This window comes from Protopterus annectens, chromosome 7.part0, assembly GCF_019279795.1.
Source record: "Protopterus annectens isolate FY-2018-M chromosome 7.part0, PAN1.0, whole genome shotgun sequence".
Lineage (NCBI taxonomy): Eukaryota > Metazoa > Chordata > Ceratodontiformes > Protopteridae > Protopterus > Protopterus annectens.
The window spans coordinates 447580889-447601723 of record NC_056739.1 but is presented as its reverse complement, the minus strand read 5'-3'; the positions used below and the strand labels follow the sequence as shown (position 1 = coordinate 447601723).

General features: G+C 39.2%; 1 protein-coding gene across 3 annotated transcripts in view; it reads right to left on the bottom strand.

Annotated features, from left to right (window-relative positions):
• Positions 1-20835, bottom strand: part of LOC122806528 (C-type lectin domain family 10 member A-like) — a 305649-nt gene that overhangs the window by 170291 nt on the left and 114523 nt on the right. For all 3 annotated transcript variants that reach the window (XM_044077028.1, XM_044077030.1, XM_044077029.1), the window contains one exon: positions 20399-20494. In XM_044077028.1, the coding sequence (XP_043932963.1) occupies positions 20399-20494 (96 nt within the window). The remainder of the gene's footprint in view (positions 1-20398; positions 20495-20835) is intronic.

Below are 20835 nucleotides of genomic sequence, written 5' to 3'. Positions count from 1 at the left end.
AAAGATTGTACTGCATTTTATTTTTCTGTCTATTTAATTGTTTCATTGAATATTGTGGTCTGTGTCTCTATGTAGTTATTTATTTTTCTATTTATTTGTTTCATAGAATACTGTGGTCTCTCTCTCTCTCTCTCTCTTTCTCTCTCTGCAGTTAGTTTCCCTCCCTCACTGTTCTTGTTGTGGTATTAATCTTGGTGACTTTGGAATTGCCTGCCCCTCCTGTAAATTTGTGTTTGAACACTCCTCCTGGGTCTATCTCCTTTGCTCACTCAACCGAGTACAGTGAGATCATATTTTGACTTCAGACACTCCCACCAGTCCCATCTGTTCAGCTGTATCCCAGCTCTATCCCAGTCTAGTGTCACTAGCTCATTCTACCTAACAGAGAGAGAAGACTTGAGAAGGGCAAGCCACTTAGGTCCTTAACCTTGAATTATCTTCTGTTTCTCATTTCTTCCTTTCCACTTTACAAAAAAAAAATTCTAAACTTGTTACTTGCCTTTCCTGTAACTAGTGTAGTCTGGATACAGATTTGCTGCATCCAGGACTGTTTGTAAGCTTCTGAGCCCCCCAAGTTTTTCTGTGTTGGAGGGAAGCCTTCTAGCTTATCAGTGGGAGTGGTACACACTAGGTAGCCTATCTACTACAAGAGTGGTTTCTAGCCCATAAATTGTAGTTTATTGGCCGATTGGGCAGTTTTTCCATCTCTTATAACTTTTTAGTTTAAAAGCCCGCTTTTGTGCTTGTTTCCCACCTTTCCTGTAACTAGTCTAGTTTAGATACAGATTTGCTGTATCCAGGACTGTTTGTAAGCTTCTGAGCCCCAAGCTTTTCTGTGTTGGAGGGAAGCCTTCTAGCTTATCATTGTGAGTGGTAAGCACTAGGTAGCCTATCTACCACAAGAGTGGTTTCTAGCCAGAAATTGTGGTTTATTGGCCGTTAGGGCAGTTTTTCCATCTCTTTCAACTTTCTGGTTTAAAAGACCACTTTTGCGCTTGTTTCCCTCCTTTCCTGTAACTAGTCTAGTCCAGATACAGATTTGCTGTATCCAGGACTGTTTGTAAGCTTCTGAACCCCCCAAGCCTTTCTGTGTTGGAGGGAAGCCTTCTAGCTTATCAGTGGGAGTGGTAAGCACTAGGTAGCCTATCTACCATAAGAGTGGTTTCTGGCCCAGAAATTGTAGTTTATTTCAACTTCTGGTTTAAAAGCCTGCATTTGCGCTTGTTTCCCGCCTTTCCTGTAACTAGTCTAGCCCTGATATGGATTTGATGTATCCAGGACTGTTTGTAAGCTTCTGAGCCCCCCAAGTCTTTCTGTGTTGGAGGGAAGCCTTCTAGCTTATCGGTGGGAGTGGTAAGCACTAGGTAGCCTATCTACCACAAGAGGAGTGGTTTCTGGCCCAGAAATTGTAGTTCATTGGCCGTTTGGGCAGTTTTTTCCATCTATTTCAACTTTTTGATTTAAAATTCGACATTTGCTCTTGTTTCCCATCTTTCCTATAACTAGTCTAGTCCAGATACAGATTTGCTGTATCCAGGACTATTTGTAAGCTTCTGAGTCCCCCAAGCCTTTCTTTGTCAGAGGGAAGCCTTTTAGCTTGTCAGTGGGAGTGGTAAGCACTAGGTAGCCTATCTACCCCAAGTGGAGTGGTTTCTGGCCCAGAAATTGTAGTTTATTGGCCGTTTGGGCAGTCTTTCCATCTCTTTCAACTTTCTGGTTTAAAAGCCCATGTTTGCACTTGTTTCCCACCTTTCCTGTAACTAGTCTAGTCCAGATACAGATTTGCTGTATCCAGGACTGTTTGTAAGCTTCTGAGCAGTGCCAAAGTCTGCTCTTCAACTTTTCCCTTAGATCTGCTAGTTCTCGCCTCTACTGCACTTTTACTAGCTTATTAGTCTAGCACTTTACCAGACTTCTTGTAGCAATTATTGTAGAATACAAAAGTACTACCAACACTAAATGTTCTACAAGGAAACAGCTCCAGTACTTATTATTAATGACCACCCCTCCAGGCATGTCTAAAGGTCAGTTCCCTGTGCTTTCTCCTATTAACCTGGTGAACTTGGGCATCCTGAGGCAATGTAGCAACTGCCTCATGTACACAGACAACCCTCTCCTCTTACCTCCCAAAACTCAGACTTGTGAGAGATGCACTTATATATCCAAATTGGAAGCCACGCACTCTCCAGCCAAGACTGGAATAGCTGGTCAAGAGGAGAAGGTCAACACTTGCACCACACCACATGGAACACATAGCTCTCCAGAACACACACCAGCACTGCCTTCACATAAAAACACAAACCACACACCCACCTTCATGGAGGCTCTCAATAAAAATCTATCCAAACAGCAGAGACCTCCAAGACTGAAATGCACTCGACCACCACAACACAACACTAATCACAAGACACATAACTCTCCTAAAAGGTGTGCCACTCAACAAAATCCCCTAAGGCAAAACAGCATGCCCAACACGCTAGTCATAGGTGACTCAATAGTGAGGCACATGTCCCACTCACTAGGTTGAATAAGGAGAAAGTAACAGTAAGCTGTCTGTCAGGTGCCAGGATCCACCACATAACACATGCACTCAGGTCCCTCAACAACAGGTACAAATATGACTCTGTCATTGTTCATGTGGGTGTGAATGATCTGAGATATACCTCCCTCGACTACATGAAAAGAGACATGGAGGAGCTCTCAGATTATGTAGCACAGGCGGGTGTGACCCTAGCCCTTTGCAGCATCCTACCATCCCTCAGAATGATACCACAGTACAAGCAGAAAATGATTGTTTTCAATAATTGGTTAAGGTTCTGGTGTCATTCTAAGGAGATCCATTATCTGTCTGCCTGGGATGACATGATTGACAGACCTCGATGCTTTGTCAGACATGGCCTGCATCTGTCATCCCTGGGCTTCTGGATACTGGCCAAGGCTCTTGCCACCCCTATAGTGCCTTTTTTAGGTGGTGTTCAAAAGACCAAATTACCACCATAACAGCTACAAACAAATGCAATCTGAGGGGCATGCTGCTCAGTGCTAGGAAGTCTAAATTTCAAAATGCACTCACTCGAAGCACTCCTTAAAATGGAGAACATCAACATTTGTGCTGTAACAGAGACCTGGTTCAAGGCAGCAGAAAGCACCCCTGCACTACCAGGCTATAACTCATTCCACACCTTTCGGCCCCAGAACTTGGACTGAAGCTACAAAGACGGTGGTGTTTCCATATTCATAAAGGATGCACACACCTCCAGACTGGTAGCCCAACATAATGCATTAGAGATACTTCAGGTGCAGCTAACATTGGGTAAGAGAGCGATTCAGGTCGTAGCCTGCTACAGGTCCCCAACCATGTCCCAAGACTCACACTCCACATTCTTAAGCACCCTAGAGAATATTAGGGTCCTACCTAACACTCTCATACTGAGCAACTTCAACTATCCCTCCATTAACTGGGAAAACTACTCATTTACCAGTACACTTGCCCAACATTTCCTGGAATTCATTAATTCCAGTGCCCTGGACCAGCTCATTCTTACCTCCACTAGAGGTAGCAACATCCTTGACCTGGTCATTAATAACATGGGTGACCATTGCTCTACACCAATAGTCAACTCCTCCCTGGTTAGATCCGACCACAAACTAATCATCTTGGAAACCCACACCCCACCCTCCGCAAAAGTAACCACCATGAAAAACTTCTCCAAGGCTAACTTTGGGCTCCTAAAAACAGAGGTATCTAACTTCATGGCACCCATGCAAATAGAGAATAGTTGCATGACTGCTTAATTATACACCAATGCACTGTATGAACACGTACACAAATGCATGGATCTCACCATACCCGATAGAACCAAGACGGTCTCCTTCAAAAATAGGAAGTCAATCTGGTGGTCCCCTGCCAAAAACAAACTCTACAACCGAAGGGGGAAACTGATGCAGAATAAGGTGAAGTCCCAAGACTGGAAAAACTCCCTTATCAGCCTCAACAAAAAGTTGAGATCCCTCATTAAATCCTCTAAAGCTAGCTATGAAAACAGAATTGTGGCAGATAGTAAAGAAAACCACAAGGCCTTCTATAGTTATGTAAAGAATTTCCATGGCATTACCCTGATTTGCTCTGAGCTACTGCACAATGGTACCTCCTATACCAAGCCAACATATATTGCCAATATACTCTCCGACAGATTCAGTGCCAACTTTACCCCTCTCTCCCCTCCCAGAGGACCTACACATTAACAGTAGATTGCCAGGCACCCAGTATTACTGCTGCACAGGTTAAAACAGCACTGTCCATGGCCAAGAATACAGCTTTTATGTGACCTGACAATATCCCTGGCTGTGTTCTACATGAACTACAGAGTGAACTGGCACCTCACCTGTGTGGCCTGTTCAATCACAGCCTCACCTCAGGCTTTGTCCCTACTGAATGGTGCACTGCTACAGTCATCCCTCTCCACAAAGGAGGAGCAACTACAGACCCTGAGAACTATTACCCTCGTTAGCCTAATGAGTCTGATATGCAAATCTATGGAATGCATCATCATGGACCTAATAAACAAGGATATAGGGAATCTCCAAACTCTGGATCCCATGCAGTTTGATTTTGTGAAGGGTAAATCATGCCTGCTCAACTTGGTCAACTTCTTTAAGTCAGTCACCAGAGCTGTGGATGAAGGCAAGGTGGTTCACACAGCCTACCTTGATTTGGCCAAGGCCTTTGATACCATTCCCCACTCAGGAATCATAGAAAAACTCAGTAAGCTAGGCATCAACCCCTATATCATTAGGTGGGTTGCAAACTGGCTCACAGATAGAACCCACAGTGTGAAAGTAGCTGACTCCAAGTTAGACTGCCAACCAGTCAAGAGTGGAGTCCCACAGGGTTCAGTCCTGGGTCCTCTCCTGTTTGGTATCTACTTCTCTGAAGTCCAGACCAATACGAAGGGACTCTGGCTGACAAAGTTTGCAGACAATTGCAAGTTGGGAGCTATTATTAACTCCCCAAGTGATATTGACATCCTACAGAAAGGCCTCACTGAGACCAGCGACTGGTGTCAGAACCATGGCCTTTAGCTTAGTGCCAAAAAAATGTGTCATCATCCCCTTTGGGAAAAACCCGGTTCCCATGAATTACCACATCGGTGGTAGTCCACTGAACACAGAAGGTGTTATAAGAGATCTGTGACAACAGCCTCTCTTTCGACCACCACACTGCCACTGTGGTCAGAAAGTCCTTCTATGTGGCACATCTCATTACTAAGGAGTTTGCATCCAGGAAGAAAGAGATCATTGTCTTCCCCTACTCTTCCCACATTAAGCAAATCATCAAGTACAATACCCCATTTGCCACGTACCTCACTAGACACGTGCAACAACTGGGGAGGATGCAAAATTACCTCACAAAGAAGATTCTAGGCTTTAAACAATTGTCCTATATGGATGGACTCAAAAAACTCCAAATATTCTCTGTCTCATATCGCCTACTTAGAGGCAATCTCTGCCTGACTTACAAAGCCATGTCTGACCCAGCTCTGTTAGAAATGCTACATCTAAAGAAATCCCAATCCCGCCATACCACAAGCTCCAGAGAGCTCAACCTCATTACCACAATCAACAGAATGTGCTGGAGGGACAGGTTCATAACCCAGAGACAGCCCATGCTATGGAACAGACTTCCCATACATGTCAAGCAAAGTACCTCACTGGCCCTCTTCAAGAGAAATCTTGATGAGTAGATGGGAAACAGAAAATTCACCCCAGGGATCACTCCAGTGGCTCTGCTTGACAGAGGCACTGAGAACTAGGTCGGGTAGCATGATGCCAGGGTAATCCTATGGGCTAGGCTTGTAAAGGCTCCAGGGCCATTAGCCTAGTACACACCTATGAACCTATGAATCTATGAACCTATATATATATATATATATATGGGTCTATGCCATAAGATAGAAAGTTCAAAAGACTGAAAGCCAAAATATGCAAAACACAAAATATTTCAAACATTTTTATTGCAAGGGGCAAGCCCCACTGTCCCCTACACTCACTTCCAATTATATATACTTCCAAGGTCAAACAACAGTGGATAAGGAGCAAATTCCCATGTTAGATATTTTGCATTTTAGATATTTTGGTTTTCAGTCTTTTGAACTTGGGATACTATGGCATAGAGCTATATGTACAGAGTGCATATCACAATATCGAACGCTCCAAATTTCGAACGACAAAACATCGAATTGGAGTCATTGAACCTCAGAACATTGAATTGGGGGGAAAAAACAAAAAAAAAACATGTAGTGCAGATGTCAAACAGATTGCTCCATACAGAGGGCAAGACCCCCTGCATCCCCCACACCCCTACCACTTAAAGATACCACTTCAGAGATCGCAGTTAAATGCACTACAGTGCGGAAATGGAAGATTTCCATTTCCTACACTGTAGCGTGATCTCGGAGTTGGTATATTTAAGTAGCGGGGGTGTGGGGTTGCAGAGGGGCCTGCCTATACCCTTAATGTTACTTGTCACCGTAGGTAACTGCCTTTGACATGGATTTGATGTTTTACTGGTTCGATGAATCCATTTTGATGTTATGTCATTCGAGATTTGGAGCATTCGATGTTCCGATATAACCCTACATACATGCTGTGTGTGTATATATATATATATATATATATATATATATATATATATATATATATATATATATATATATATATGCATGTATATGTATATATGTCGATCTAGCAAACGTTATATTGACTTACATATAATCAACAACTCATTAGTCTCAAACACTGACAAGTCAGCCCTCAAACTAGAGGAAATAACCATGAAATATCAAAATTATAAAACAAACAAAGAAAAAAAATCACATCTCCTGCTACTTTTATATACCAAATATGAGATAGCACAATATCTGGGAAAGGGCACATTCCACAACCCAAATAACATTCACAATCTCACACCATTTTGTCAAGTTCCATGATTAAACTGCTGTGTTTTTGTGTTGAACACTAGTTTCATTAAGTGTAGGGTTTGCAAACGTTGATAATGTCAGAGGGAAGTAGTATGCATGGGATATACTTTGGGTTTAGGTAAGGGTGTGTGTGTGTGTGTGTGTGTGTGTGTGTGTGTGTGTGTGTGTGTGTGTGTGTGTGTGTGTGTGTCTGTGTGTGTCTATTAATGACTTTTATACTAAAAGTCGCAGCACTAGAGGTGAGAATGTGCATGCGTGTAAGAAAGCCTTTACAGGTTAGGGTAAATGTTAATGTAAGTAATAGTTTGTTTTGCACATGTGTATGGGTAGAACATCCAATGAATTTATGTTGTGGCAGTGTTATGGATAATTTTTCTCTTAAGATAATGTGCAGGCTGGGCGTTGGGAAAGGATTAGAGTTAAAACACGTGAGTTAGCTAGATGAGGGGGCAACTCTGGTGCCCTCCCATACCCTGCTACTTACCTCTACCACCTCAGAGATCACGTAACAGTTAGGAAATGGCAAATCCCCACTCCTAGTATGGTACAAATTATGGAACTTTCAACTTGAATCTTCACTGGGAATGGACAATGCCCAGACAGACATTCTCTGTCAACAAATATAAATGCAAAATAATAGCACAATAAATGCATATGATCCCACACTTTTGCAGTTAGTGTTCTTTTTCAGAATCATTCTCATTTGTTAAAGAAATCTTTCTTTCATCCTATTTCATCAAACTGGTTGAACTGGTATCCTTCAGATTCAAAATGTTAGTATCTAAATGTGGGTACTTTATGCAGAGTTGGTTATAGCACCCTTACAAGACATGAGTGTCACTGCCTTTTCAAATGAAGCAAGACATTACAATTCTGCACGTTTTCCTAAGTTGTTTTTGCCACTCTGCAGCCCTCATTGAGAAAAAAAATGTCCCTGAATTCTCAGTCTTGACTCCAAGACCCTTGCACCTTTTGGGTAAGGAGATTTGTCTTTATAATATTAAGTTTAACAAATTGTACCTTTGAAAGATATACATATTTTTGCATTCATATACCCTATACTGTTGGCCTTTTTCTTTGGGATGGAAAAAGTAATCACCATAAAGTATGCTTTTTCATAGAAGTTTATCAGACTGAGCTAACTGAAAAACTTAAGCGTTCACTACTATCTACAAGCCAAACTCACCATATGCTATATGCATGCAATGCTTTGTTTCTTACGAAAGTTAAAGCCTCAGCAGCTGTCCATAGATTACAGAGGAATGGTTCCAAGAAATCCTCTGTTATATTTATTATACAGTTGCTGCGGTTACTCTAAAAACATACCCATCTAAGAAGCAACATAACTGTAAAGCATGTGAAAGAGAAAGTTCTTCCCCCAAAACAGGAGACCAGCTTGGAGATATGTCTTCCATAAATTGTGAATGTCCCAGAAACTTCCAAAAGAAATCTTGAAAATGCATAACAGTATATGTTAGAGCAAACTCCTAGGTGCTGCTTAAATATTGTGTGCATGTGAAATAAGCAGCAGAATGGAAAGCTGCCAACTTTTACAGCTACAGCCAGTGCAAATTATTCAAACCACCAGTGTTGCAGTGCTCCCGTCAAGCACTGCTTTCACTCCAACCTGCCTAGAGTTTTGGATATATGGATAAGCGGTGAAGCAGCGTTAATTGAAACAAATAGTCAGCATCGCACAATAGCAACTATAGCAAGCAAAAGTGGCTCCCCAGCTCCTACAATAGCATCTATAACACCACTAATACCATGATCAAACAACCTTGGGGTAAGGATGAACTTCCTTAACTCCAATGATCCCTGATTTTGCTGTGTTAAATAACACAGTTAGGAAACCATTTTGATTAATTCAATTTTAGTGGAATATAGCTCAATGAGCAGTAAGAACCCCAGGACATCCTTCCATCATGTTTCTTCACAGAGAAGCAAAGGTAACCTTCCCTGAAAACAACAAAATTCCTTAAAAGGGCCTCAGTTGCAGCAGTATGAATGCCAGCACATATGTTTTTGTTAAATTATGCTAACACAGTTTTGAATGAAGCTTGGTGTAGAAGAACCAGTATTAGCAGTGTCTGAAATTCATGCATCTGGCTACCCATCTCAAGCACTTCATTGCCCTCACCTCATGCTTCCTCAGCTGCTCTGCCTTTATCATTCAGGTTTCTGTGTCATACAGAAGCAATGATCACACCATTGTTTTGTACATCTTACTTTCCAGGCTCCTTGGCATACTTGTATTACTCGCTACACCTGACTGTCTGTACAAGATGTCTGCAGCAGCTATATGTCTAGCTTTGACCTTATTCAACTTCCCTTCTCAACCACTTCTACCAGGTACTTGACATTTTTAAGCTGTTCAACTGTTTGCCTTCTGTTTCAGCTTTAAACGTCTTCTGATTTTCCCCACTTGCTGCTATGGCTGCTATATTGGCTATACTCAGCAGTTTCCTTCCATGTGTCTTTAGTTTTGCTTTTCAGTCCCATATTATTTATTGAAGTTCCTATTTAGAGTCCGCAAGTAATGCTATGTTGTCTGCATGAAACAGCTTCTTTTTTTTTTTAATCCGTCCCCTCCAGCCATTTTGCTGACGTGGTGATGGCAGACTCGTATGAACCATAATGGGCTTAATGCTGAACATTGATGCACACCCACAGTTTATAGTTTTGCCTCTGGATCCCTGTAGATAGCATAGGTTCATAGGTATATCCTAGGCTAATGACCACCAGGACCTTTATAAGTCTAACCATGCAATCCAACGCTTACTTATAAGCTGGGCAACACAAAATGATTTTCTTACTACCTTGGCCACAAGTTGGTGTGAAGCCAGATTACTGTCTACATATGTTCTCAGATTCCTTACTACTGGGTCAGCTCTTAGGGGTATCTTATCAATGGGGTAATTAGCCTGGGTAGCAGTTTTCCAAAAGGCACTATAATGCATTTCTTGGCACTGAATTTTAATCTGTGACTTTGGCACCAATAATTTCTCTGTGCTAGACCCTCTAGTAAGATGTTTGTGTCATGGGGTGAATCTATCATAGCTCCCAATTTTTTAGTCATCTGTGAACTTGGTCAGCTGAAGGTCATTGACATTAGCCTTTACCATCAAGAAGTAGATCCCAAATACCTTTTCCTCTAAATTACTAGAAGCCATCTCCTGTAACAAAACTGGAGATTGAACTGCTTTTTGCTAAACATCTATAGGACTCTTCACAGTCAGTGTTTTCTCCTTACCTTTTCTAGTGGATTTTCTTTCAGGCTTGCAAATATTCTTCTTTGCTGGCATCCAGGCAGTGTACTTACTAGCCAGTAATGGAATTTTACTAAAAGTGTCAGAATTACTAGCCCTGCTGGTGATGGGTCTTTTAGTTTAGATGGTCTCACCAATCCTGACTTCCTGGGTCTTCTGTGTGTGCCAGCTGGCAAGAAATTGAGTTATGTAGTGGCTTATGCTCATTTTGGTGAGTTTGTCAACTATACTTGAGTGGGTATTGTACTGACCATCCTAGCCAGGTCCAGGTAGGTGGTGATATGCACGATTTTCCCCTCATTCATTGCCTTGGTGACTTTCTCAAAGACATCCACCAGGTTGAGTAGGCATGACCTGTTCTTGCCGAAACCAAATTGGGTTGGGTCCAGTGTCTAGAGGTTTCCTGTGTCATTATTGATCATTTCAAAGATATATCTTTTCATGGCTTTAAATATGAGAGTGGTGAGACTTATGGGTCTGCAGTTTCCAGAGTCTATTCATGATCCACTTTTGTGCAGAGGGCTGACTGTTGCTGTTCTCCTGAGGCACAAAGCCTGTTTGGAGGCCACAGTTAAATAGCAAACTCAGATGGCCTGATAAGTCATGTTTTATGCTATTAGAAGGTATTCTAGGATATTGTCTGTTTATTGATGCAGTGTTCTCGGCCTTAGAGAGAGCATTAAGGAACTGTTTTATAACAATGAGCTCTGCACACAGTTGTGTATTGCCTTTGAGGTTGCGGACATAGCTAAAGAATGCCTTGTGGTTGTTTATGGCCTGGGAGGCCAAATTTACCTCAAATTGGGCTTTGGAGGATTTTATATGTTCTCCGAGTTGCTTGTTCAGTTTGATTAGAGTGCTTTTATCCTGCTGGGTGCTGCACCTCCTAATTTTGCTATGATTTTCTTCCTTTCTGTTAAACACTACCGATTTTTGAAACATCTCTTCTTGAACAGCCCTTTCTTCATTTCGACCTCTAATTTTTGCAGCTTTATCAGTTCATCTGAATAGCTGTTTAAAGCTGCTTCTATTTTTCCAGCCTTTTGTTATTTTACATAATATACTCCTTCAGTGATTAATTTATTTTAATCAGCTCTGAGAACATTTGATTTACTTTTTTCTCTAAATTACTAGAAGCCATCTCCTGTAACAAAACTGGAGATTGAACTGCTTTTTGCTAAACATCTATAGGACTCTTCACAGTCATTGTTTTCTCCTCACCTTTTCTAGTTGATTTTCTTTCAGGCTTGCAAATATTCTTTTTTGCTGGCATCCAGGCAGTGTACTTACTAGCCACTAATGGAATTCTACTAAAAGTGTCAGAATTACTAGCCCTTATCTCTCACTTTTTTTTTCACACTGTGAAGTTAAGCTGTTATCAGTATGCAGCCATCTTGGAAGTCCCCATGTAACATATTGTTGACAACAAATAGAGATGTAGAAGTAATCAATGTCTCATGGCCATTTGGTACACTATCTAAGCAAAGCTTGCAGGTGCTTTAGAAAAATTAGGAAGCAGTTTACAGGAAGATCTATAAAAATGGCAGAAAGTCATAAATATATCATAAAGGGAAACAAACCTTTGTACAAAGTAACATAGGAACAGAGGAGATGGTGCAAGATAGAGTAAAAGGAAACAGTTTAGCCATTGTCCAAAACCAAGCTGAACAAAACAATGAGTTGCACATGGTTCTTGGACACCAGGAGAACAGGAAATACAATGCAGAAGGAAGCATGAAGATGACTCATTTCCTAAACTAAGCAAAAAGCAGGAAACTCTATGAAGTAGGAGGTGATCTAGGTAAGACATTAGCTAGTTGCCATTTGCTTGAATACTTTGTTTAGTTTAAACCTGCTAAACAAATGCACAATGAATTATACATTTGGGGGAGGAAAAAGCTTTGAACTCTGCCTTTATTTTATTCATCTAATCAAGTCAGAGTTCACTGCACCTTGAAGAAAGTAGAATTTACAATACGATTACCAATTTGTGATTTAACCAGCTGTCCATTTACATGCATCTTGTGGCTGTATAATATAGACCCTGATGGACCCCCTGCATATCCACATAACAAACAGCACCAGAATTACCCATTCTAATGACCTAAATCTTGCCTGTGATATAAATAGGACCTGTGGGAGAGCCAGTATCCCCATCCATGGGAAGCAGAGTTTCTCCCTAACCCTATTCAAGGTTAACATGGAAAATTGAATGGGGAATGGGAAATTCATCCTCGGTTTGGCACCTATGTCTCTAATGGACACAGCCTGTAAATGGGTCATCTCCTACATGTCTGCTTGTAAATATTTATACTCCCAAGTCCCTGCTTACACCTATTAAGGGTACCAGAACTTGTCAGAGATTTGAGATACATGGCTAGGCTTAAAAAGGCCCCTGTGGTCATTAGCCTAGTAAACACATATGAGCCTATGAGTTAGAGAACAGAGCAAGCAGGGAAAACCTGAGATTTTCTGCTGTACTAGAGAAACTGGAAGGAACAGACTGCATTAATTTTATGAAAGCACAAATAAGCAACTGGACTGGTATTCCACAACTGGATTTGTTAATTGAAAGGGCACATCATGTGCATGCGGGACATGAAAAAGCAGCAAAGACCTGTATTAGTAAAGATGCAATCATAACAGCAGAAGGAGTTTATCCTGACAAAACTGTGGCAGATGTGCAAATTATTAAATTAAAGACAGTAGAGTGTGTGTGAAAATAGGTCATTCACTGTACACCAGGAAGAGAAGAGAAGAGAAGAGAAGAGAAGAGAAGAGAAGAGAAGAGAAGAGAAGAGAAGAGAAGCAAATGCATCCCTTTAAACAGGGAATGTTGAGAGGCAAGTGTGAGATTCAAGCTGCTGTCTTCAGAATATGTTTTTCCCTGGAAGATTTAAAATAATTTTTGACAGAACAGGCTAAGGAGGAAATACAAAAGTTTCTCCAACAAAACGTAAGCCATCAAATAGAAGGGAACTCTGCTTCTCATTCCTCTAATAATGAATCCCATAGAGGGACTTTGCCAGTAACTTTTCCAATGTTCCAAAGGAAAATGCTTGGGACACAGAAACACAGGAGCTGACTAGAAGAATCAGGAGTACCTTGGACTTTCACCATAGTATGAGGTTGAGAGATGGAGATGAACAGGAGGCACACCAGCAGCACTGAAATTAGTTAATAAATAGGAGACTGTAAAACATCAATCACATTTGTGAAGTATGTCTTTACAAGAAAAAGTGGCTAAGAAAGACTGGGCTTTTGGTGACTTTGTTAAACTTGTGAGGGGACTGAAAGGCATATACCCCACTTTATGTCATTAATGTCTGGAAGGATACTAAAAGGAAAACAAAACAGCAGTAACTATAAGTAAAAATGTTCTAACAGTATTTGTATAACACATTTCATGTTATCATTTCTATGTTATATAGTAAAGCATTTTCAGTGATCATTGTGTATGATAGAGATTCTAAAGTAAACAAGCACTTTTTTCGTTTTAGTTTTAAGAAATGTGGACATTGCAGTGTAAAAAGAGAAGAAACATCGGACAAAATCATGTTAATTTAATAAACATGCTGTAGTATTGGGATGTTGGGATGGGGTGTAAAAGTGCATTGATTATAATATATGTAGAGTTGAGATTACTTTTGCATAGCTGGATGTCTATATTAATGTCCTTGGCTTATTTAATAACAAGTTTCTTGTGTAAGTAAGTGGACATTAAAAAGAAGAGAACAGTGTGAAAGTGATAATTTTCCTTTAGCAAATAAATCTTTTAGTGTGAGTTATGAAGTTTGCAGCTTCAGATCCAGGCAAAAAATCTTGAGTGCTCGGGGCATTGCTGAGAAAAATGTAAAATTAAAAAATTCAAGAGCAAGCAGATAGTAAAAAATAAAGTTTGAGATTATTAGATGTGAATGAAAGAGAGCAGTTTTCCTGGTACCGAAATATGTCAGTGCATTTATGAGAGCTGTGTATAATTTAGTTTTATTTAAAGATAGCCAGTTCACTTTTTCTTAAGGCTAAAAATTAGTTTTCTGATAGCATACAAGCTGTTTTTCACATCCTGGAAGGGAATAAAGATATGACAAAAACAGGCATCAATTAATATAAGTAGGAACACAGGATACAGCATGAGCTTTAGTATGGATAACCTTAATTTTAGGCTAACTAATGCTTGTGAGTGCAGCTGTCAATCTGGGACAATTGCTCCTATTAGGAGGGTTAAACTTCATTATTTGAAGATGTACACAGTTTTGTATGTTTGTTTTAAGTTAATTGGTTATGGGATGGGTTTTAGTGTTTTTTTGAGGGTTTTCATTAAAACAAAAAAATGGTGTAAAATGTGACTTAGGTTCAAATGGAGATACCTTCCGGACATCGGTGGATGTATGTAACACAAAAACTGGAACTAGACATTCAATAAAGCTGACATATATATATATATATATATATATACATATATATATATATATATATATATATATATATATATAATAGGTGGGTATAAGAATGTCTTATCATACTGGCTACACAATCCATATCATTTTGCAAAATGAATGGCCTTACAGATATAAACAAAAAAGTAAGAGTATTGAATTATATTAATAAATGCAGAGTGCAAATAGCAATGCTACAGAAGACACATTTGAAAAGAAGTGAATATGTGGATTTGATAAAGAAAGGATTTCAGGATGGATATTCAGCAGAATATCAGGTACAAATTAAATGGAGTACTTATACTAATTGTTAGAAGAGCTTCAATCGTGATAGAAGAGGAAAAAAGATAATAATGGTAGATTTGTGGTAGTAGGGGGGTTACTAGGAAGAGAGGAGAATTATGCTGGCATGTATTTATATTCCACCTAAAACTGCTATTATGGAGCTCAAGAAAAGTTTGGAAGAAATAATCACCTTTCAGCAGGGAATATTACTTATAGGCAGGGACTGGAACTTGATTTGTGACAGTGAGGATGTATCTGGGGAGCTAGAAGGAAACATATATATGAAAAATATTGGTATGGAAGATAGTAGTAGGAACTCTGAGAGAATTTACATATTATTCCCCAAGGTACAATAACTGTGTTGATCTATACAGAAATTATATTTCCCAGGAACATGTGTATTTAATTGAAAGCTTCAACACACATCCAATAAGTATTTCAGATCATAAGTCAATAACAACAAAGATAAAAATGCAGGGTAATGAAGTAAAAATAAGACACTGGCACTTCCACATCTAATTGTTAAAAAGAGAGGATATTAAGAAATGGGTAGTAGAAACTGTTTGAGAGTTCTTAGGGCAGATAGAAATTTATGCAGAAGTTATAGCAAGTGAAAATGATAAAATGAAAGCTGAGATTGAAAATAAGGTAGAAATAAAAGAAACTGAGATATGGTTAAGAAGTAACAAAAAATGTTTAGATGGGTAGAGAAAGTTTAAAATATCTCGGAACAAGAAAAAGCACAACTGCAGAGTGCTGAGACAAAATAAGGGCATATCTGGATAATATGCATGAGCTTCAAAAAGACTGCTGTTAAGCTATTGTTTTTTGATAGTTCCAGAGCACAAAAACAGAAAGTAGAAAGGACTTTTGTCAAACTTGGGCAACCTATAACAAGAAAAACAACCAGAGATCCTGTATAGTCATTAGAGGTATTTTGGAAATTGTATGAAATTTTGTATAAAACAGAAATGTGGAAATCAAGGAAAAGCAGAAATAAAAATATTTATGGAAGACTTAAGTATGCCAAAGTTAGAGGTACATGAGGCTCAGCAATTAACACTTAAGGTAGGAGGAGATGAAAATTGTGACATATAATCAATCTGCAGGAAGGTCTCCAGGAATAGATGGTATTCCTGTGGAAGTTTGGAAGGTATGAGTCCCTTATAGGATGGAAGAAAGTGATAAAGATCTGAAATATTTTGTTTAACAATATTTTAAAAGGAGAAGCATCATCAACATCCTAGAAGAAATCTGTGGTGGCTGTTGATACCTAAAGATGGTAAAGACTCATCAGATCCAAGTTCATATAGAACCATTTTAATTTTAAACCATGATTATAAAGTATTTATGTCCACAATAGCTAGAAGAATGGCAAATATGTTACCAACATTGATAGTGATAGATAAATGTGGTTTTGTGGAGGGGAGGCAAATATTTGACAACATTAATAGAACGATGAAGATCCAGAGGGAAGCAGAATGTAAGAACTAAGCCAATACAAGAATGGAGAATAGAGCAGGGAGGTTTTATTGATAGGGATGACTGCAATTATAGGGTATAGGCAAGAGGGGAATAGAATTTGCTGTAGAAAACTGGCAAAGGAACCAAGGTATTTGGAGCAAATAACTAGAGAAGGAATGGTAAAATGGGAAGAGGCTAAGAAGACATCTGGACTGTATGCTAAAGACTGCCTTTTCTGTTAGGGATTGATATCAGAGTATAGACAAAGAGAAAGGGATAGGGGAATCCACAATGAAAGACCTGCTCTGACAAGAGTTGTTAGTTGAATGTAGAACAGAAGCTGCTGTTAAAAAGGTATAATTAGTTGGGCATATAAAATATTGCACAATAGCTATAAGAATCAAACAAAGGAAGTTAGAAAGATTGAGAGGGAAGACTGGATAAGCAATTCAAAAGAAAACAATGGGAGGACATGTGTATGGCTCCCAAACATGCAACAAAGTCTAGAAGATTTAGGATTTATGTGTGGAAGTGTTTGCATAGGTATTTTTATACCCCAAGCAGACTCCAAAGAATTTTTCCTCAGGTAGATAGCAAATGTTGGAGGTGTGATAGGGAAGAAAGAGGTAACAGGGAACATATGTTTTGGGAGTGTAATAAGTTGGCAGACTTTAAAAATTTCCTACAGAGTACTCTGTCAGAAATATTGGGTAAGCAAATAGGTGCAACTAAAGATATTATTTTTTTAATCTGGGATACAAGATCTGAATTGCTAGACATAGCAAGGCATTGTCAATTTTAATTCTAATAGTCGACAAAAAAGGCAATTACTAGAAAATGTAAATCAAAGTCTAAACTGACTATATTTGAAGTACTGAATGTTGTAACAGGGATAAAGAAACTGGAAGTGGGATCTTTAGAAAAGAATAGGAGCAAATTACATAGAAACAATGGAAATTATGGTAACAATACATGCCGAATAATGTTTTGGAGGAGGAGTGAGATTTAATGGAAGGTAAGAATTGATCAATTTATGTCATGTCAGATTGTTGATAATTGTGCAAAAGAATATAGAGCATGCATAATGTTTGTAACTGGGAATATGCCAATATAGTTTTTTTATATATAAATGTATGTTTATCTAAGTTTTAATTGATAATTCAATAAAGGTCTAAAAAAAAAACAAAAAAAAAACAAGATGTTAAGTGGTCATATTTTCCTAGGTGGTTAGTTAGTACTATACTCAGTCCCTTCAAGACTATATTAATCATATCAGGCATAAAACATTTTCCTTGTTATCTGCTGCATCCTGCAATAAACTCTCCATGACATGCTTTATACTGGGTATCAGCATACCATATTCAGAAATTGTTATTCTGTTAAGTCCTCTAGATAAAACAGCTTCTTACACATAACATCCTGTATAATATTAGTATAATTGTTTTCTATTTGCTTGTTTATACACATTAAAATGTTGACTGTAGATATATTGCTAATGATTTAACTGGATGCTCATGTTATTAGATTGGAACAGATATAAAACTGGAGTCAGATTTTAATAGAGAGATGCTGGCTGTAATCCTCAGTAGTTCTCCTTGGTATCTTTATTGACAGAGTAAGCAGTACATAATATGATGGTAGATGTGCAGAATGGTACCTATACAGGCAGTGTGAGCGGCAAAAAATACAGCCACCATGGGACCCAATAACATCCCAGGCTGCATCCTACATGAACTCAGGCATGAACTTGCAGCACCATTAGGAACCCTATTCAACCAAAGCCTGAGTACCAGCTTTGTCCAAGCCTAGTGGAGGACAGCCACTGTCATCCCTTTACACAAAAGTGGAATTTCCACTGATCCAGGGAACTATAGACCCATCAGCCTAACTAGCCTGATCTGCAAGGCCACAGAATGGATTATCATGGACCTCATTAACAGGGACATTGGCAACCTCCAAACACTCAACCCCACACATTTTGGCTTTGTCAAGGGGGGGGGTGATGACTATTAAGTATGGTCGACTTCTTTGAGACAGTCACCAAAGCCATGGACGAGGAGAAAACGGTGCACACCGCCTACCTTGACTAAGCCAAAGCCTTCAATACTATTCCCCACTCGGGCATAATAGATAAACTCTCTCAACTAGGCATCAATCCATATGTTATCAGATGGGTAGCAAACTGGCTCACTGACAGAACCCACCTAATCAAAATAGAGGAAGCCACCTCAAGCAGTAAACCCATAGTTATGCCTTGCATACGCCAGGAATCAGTCTTGGGGCCTCTGTTATTTGGGATATACTTATCTGAGATGCAGGCCAAAACCAGTGATGTCAAAACCCATGGTTAATCATATATCTATATATCTGTAGTTATCCTGCCAATACATATTGATAATAGGAAGTGATGCAAATGTACACCTGAACAGTTTATCTGGAGTACAGATGTTTTTATCATCCTACCCATGTTATCAAGCATCACAGAGGTGTCTAACAAATGGCCTGTGGGCTACAATCTGGCCCACCAAGACATTTTCCACATCAAACTACTTTTAGCATACAGATGCCTGCTGAACATGGTTATGTACCCCCCCACCAAAATCTTGTGAAATATTGTAAATGGTCCATGAACTGAAAAGGTTGTACAACCACAATGTATTGCTACTGTGCCTGTGTCATTAAGCATGGACAATCACTGTGTCTGCATTACCAATCTTGGTAAGCTATTCTTACTCATAAAAACAAATAAAAAAATGAAAATTAAAAAAAAAAAAATTCTCACGCTGCACACCCAAAATAATATGCATATACATAAGTACATGTGAATACATGTCCCCCACACACTTCAAAACAACAGTACTGATTTTAAACAATACCTAATAATGAAATCTGTCCTTATTAAAATGAAGAAAAAAAAAATAAAACAAACTGCAACTAGTCTGTCAAAAAGTACTACCAGCAGAGTGAGCCTTAAAATTACAAACTAAAATAAACTCTAAAAGACATAAAACTAGAAGTCCAATCCTCACTTACACTATATTAATAACACTACAACAAAACTACCTAGAATACTGAAAAAAAAGATAGAAAATTATCAGAGATGTAATAGAAAAACACTCACAAGGCAGTCTGTCAAAAAAAAGTTACGTAAGTAACATTAAGTCCTACTCAGCTGGCAATCTACACAGTTATTGTGTCCTGCTAAAATGTACTGCAAACTGTAACACCAGCTACAAAAATGGATAAATGGTGCATGTGAGAGACTGGTTTGTGTGTATATATAAACTTGAATACAATAGCAAAATGTGATTTATTGCCTCCTGGATTAAGTGCCAATGCAATTCATATTAAAATTAATATCATAGCTTGGGTTACCCATATGGTTTCAACAAATACAGTCATTCTTCATAGACCCTTGAATGACAAGACCTGACCTTTTATTTGCAGTTCTGTTAATTGATATATTTTATCATGAAGCCTCTACTCATTTACTTCTTTTTCTAGATTGTTTCCCAACAATTGTTTAGGAAATGGCCACACACACACACACACACACACACACACACACACACACACACACACACGCACACACACACGCACACGCACACACGTGCACACACACACACACACACACACACACACACACACACACACACACACACACACACACACACACCCACATAACCACACCCACATATACACACACATGCACACATGCACACACATGCTCACACACGCACACATGCACTCACTTACTCACTCACTCCCTGTATATATGAAGGAAGAGATTGATATTGTAATGAATGCCAGCCATGGTTAAATCAGTCACCACTCCATCCTACAAAGCATTTTTTTGGAATTGTAAAACATCCCTAAGTATTACATAGCAACACTTTAGCATGTATTGTAAATATAGTGGCTACAATCTGACCAGCTCTGAGAAATATGTTATACAAAGCACCTTTGCTCTGGATTAACTGCAGTTCAGCGTGGATGCTAAGAGTAAAGTTACTGAATGCTTCCTCTGTTTCCTTCATCTTTTTACGTAGAGAAGAGCCTTTGGGGAAAACAAAAGAGAGAACATTAGTTCATCAGAAAAGAAGATATCACTTTCCTTTTGCCAATGCTTTTGGAAGAGAAAGAAACAGATGGATTACTGAGTCATGAGTATCATTAACCATTGTAATATTAAGAAAAGCATTCCATAGGTTCATAGATTATAGGTTCATAGATTAGTACTAAGCTAACTGCCCTTGCGAGCCATTTTAAGCCTAGCCAATTATCCCTTGTGAGACTCAAACCCTGCACCTTGTGCTTGCAAGGCAAGCACCTTAACCATTAGGCCACCCTCCCAACCCACTGTGGCCATTTACCTAAACTCACATCTTCTTCTTCTTT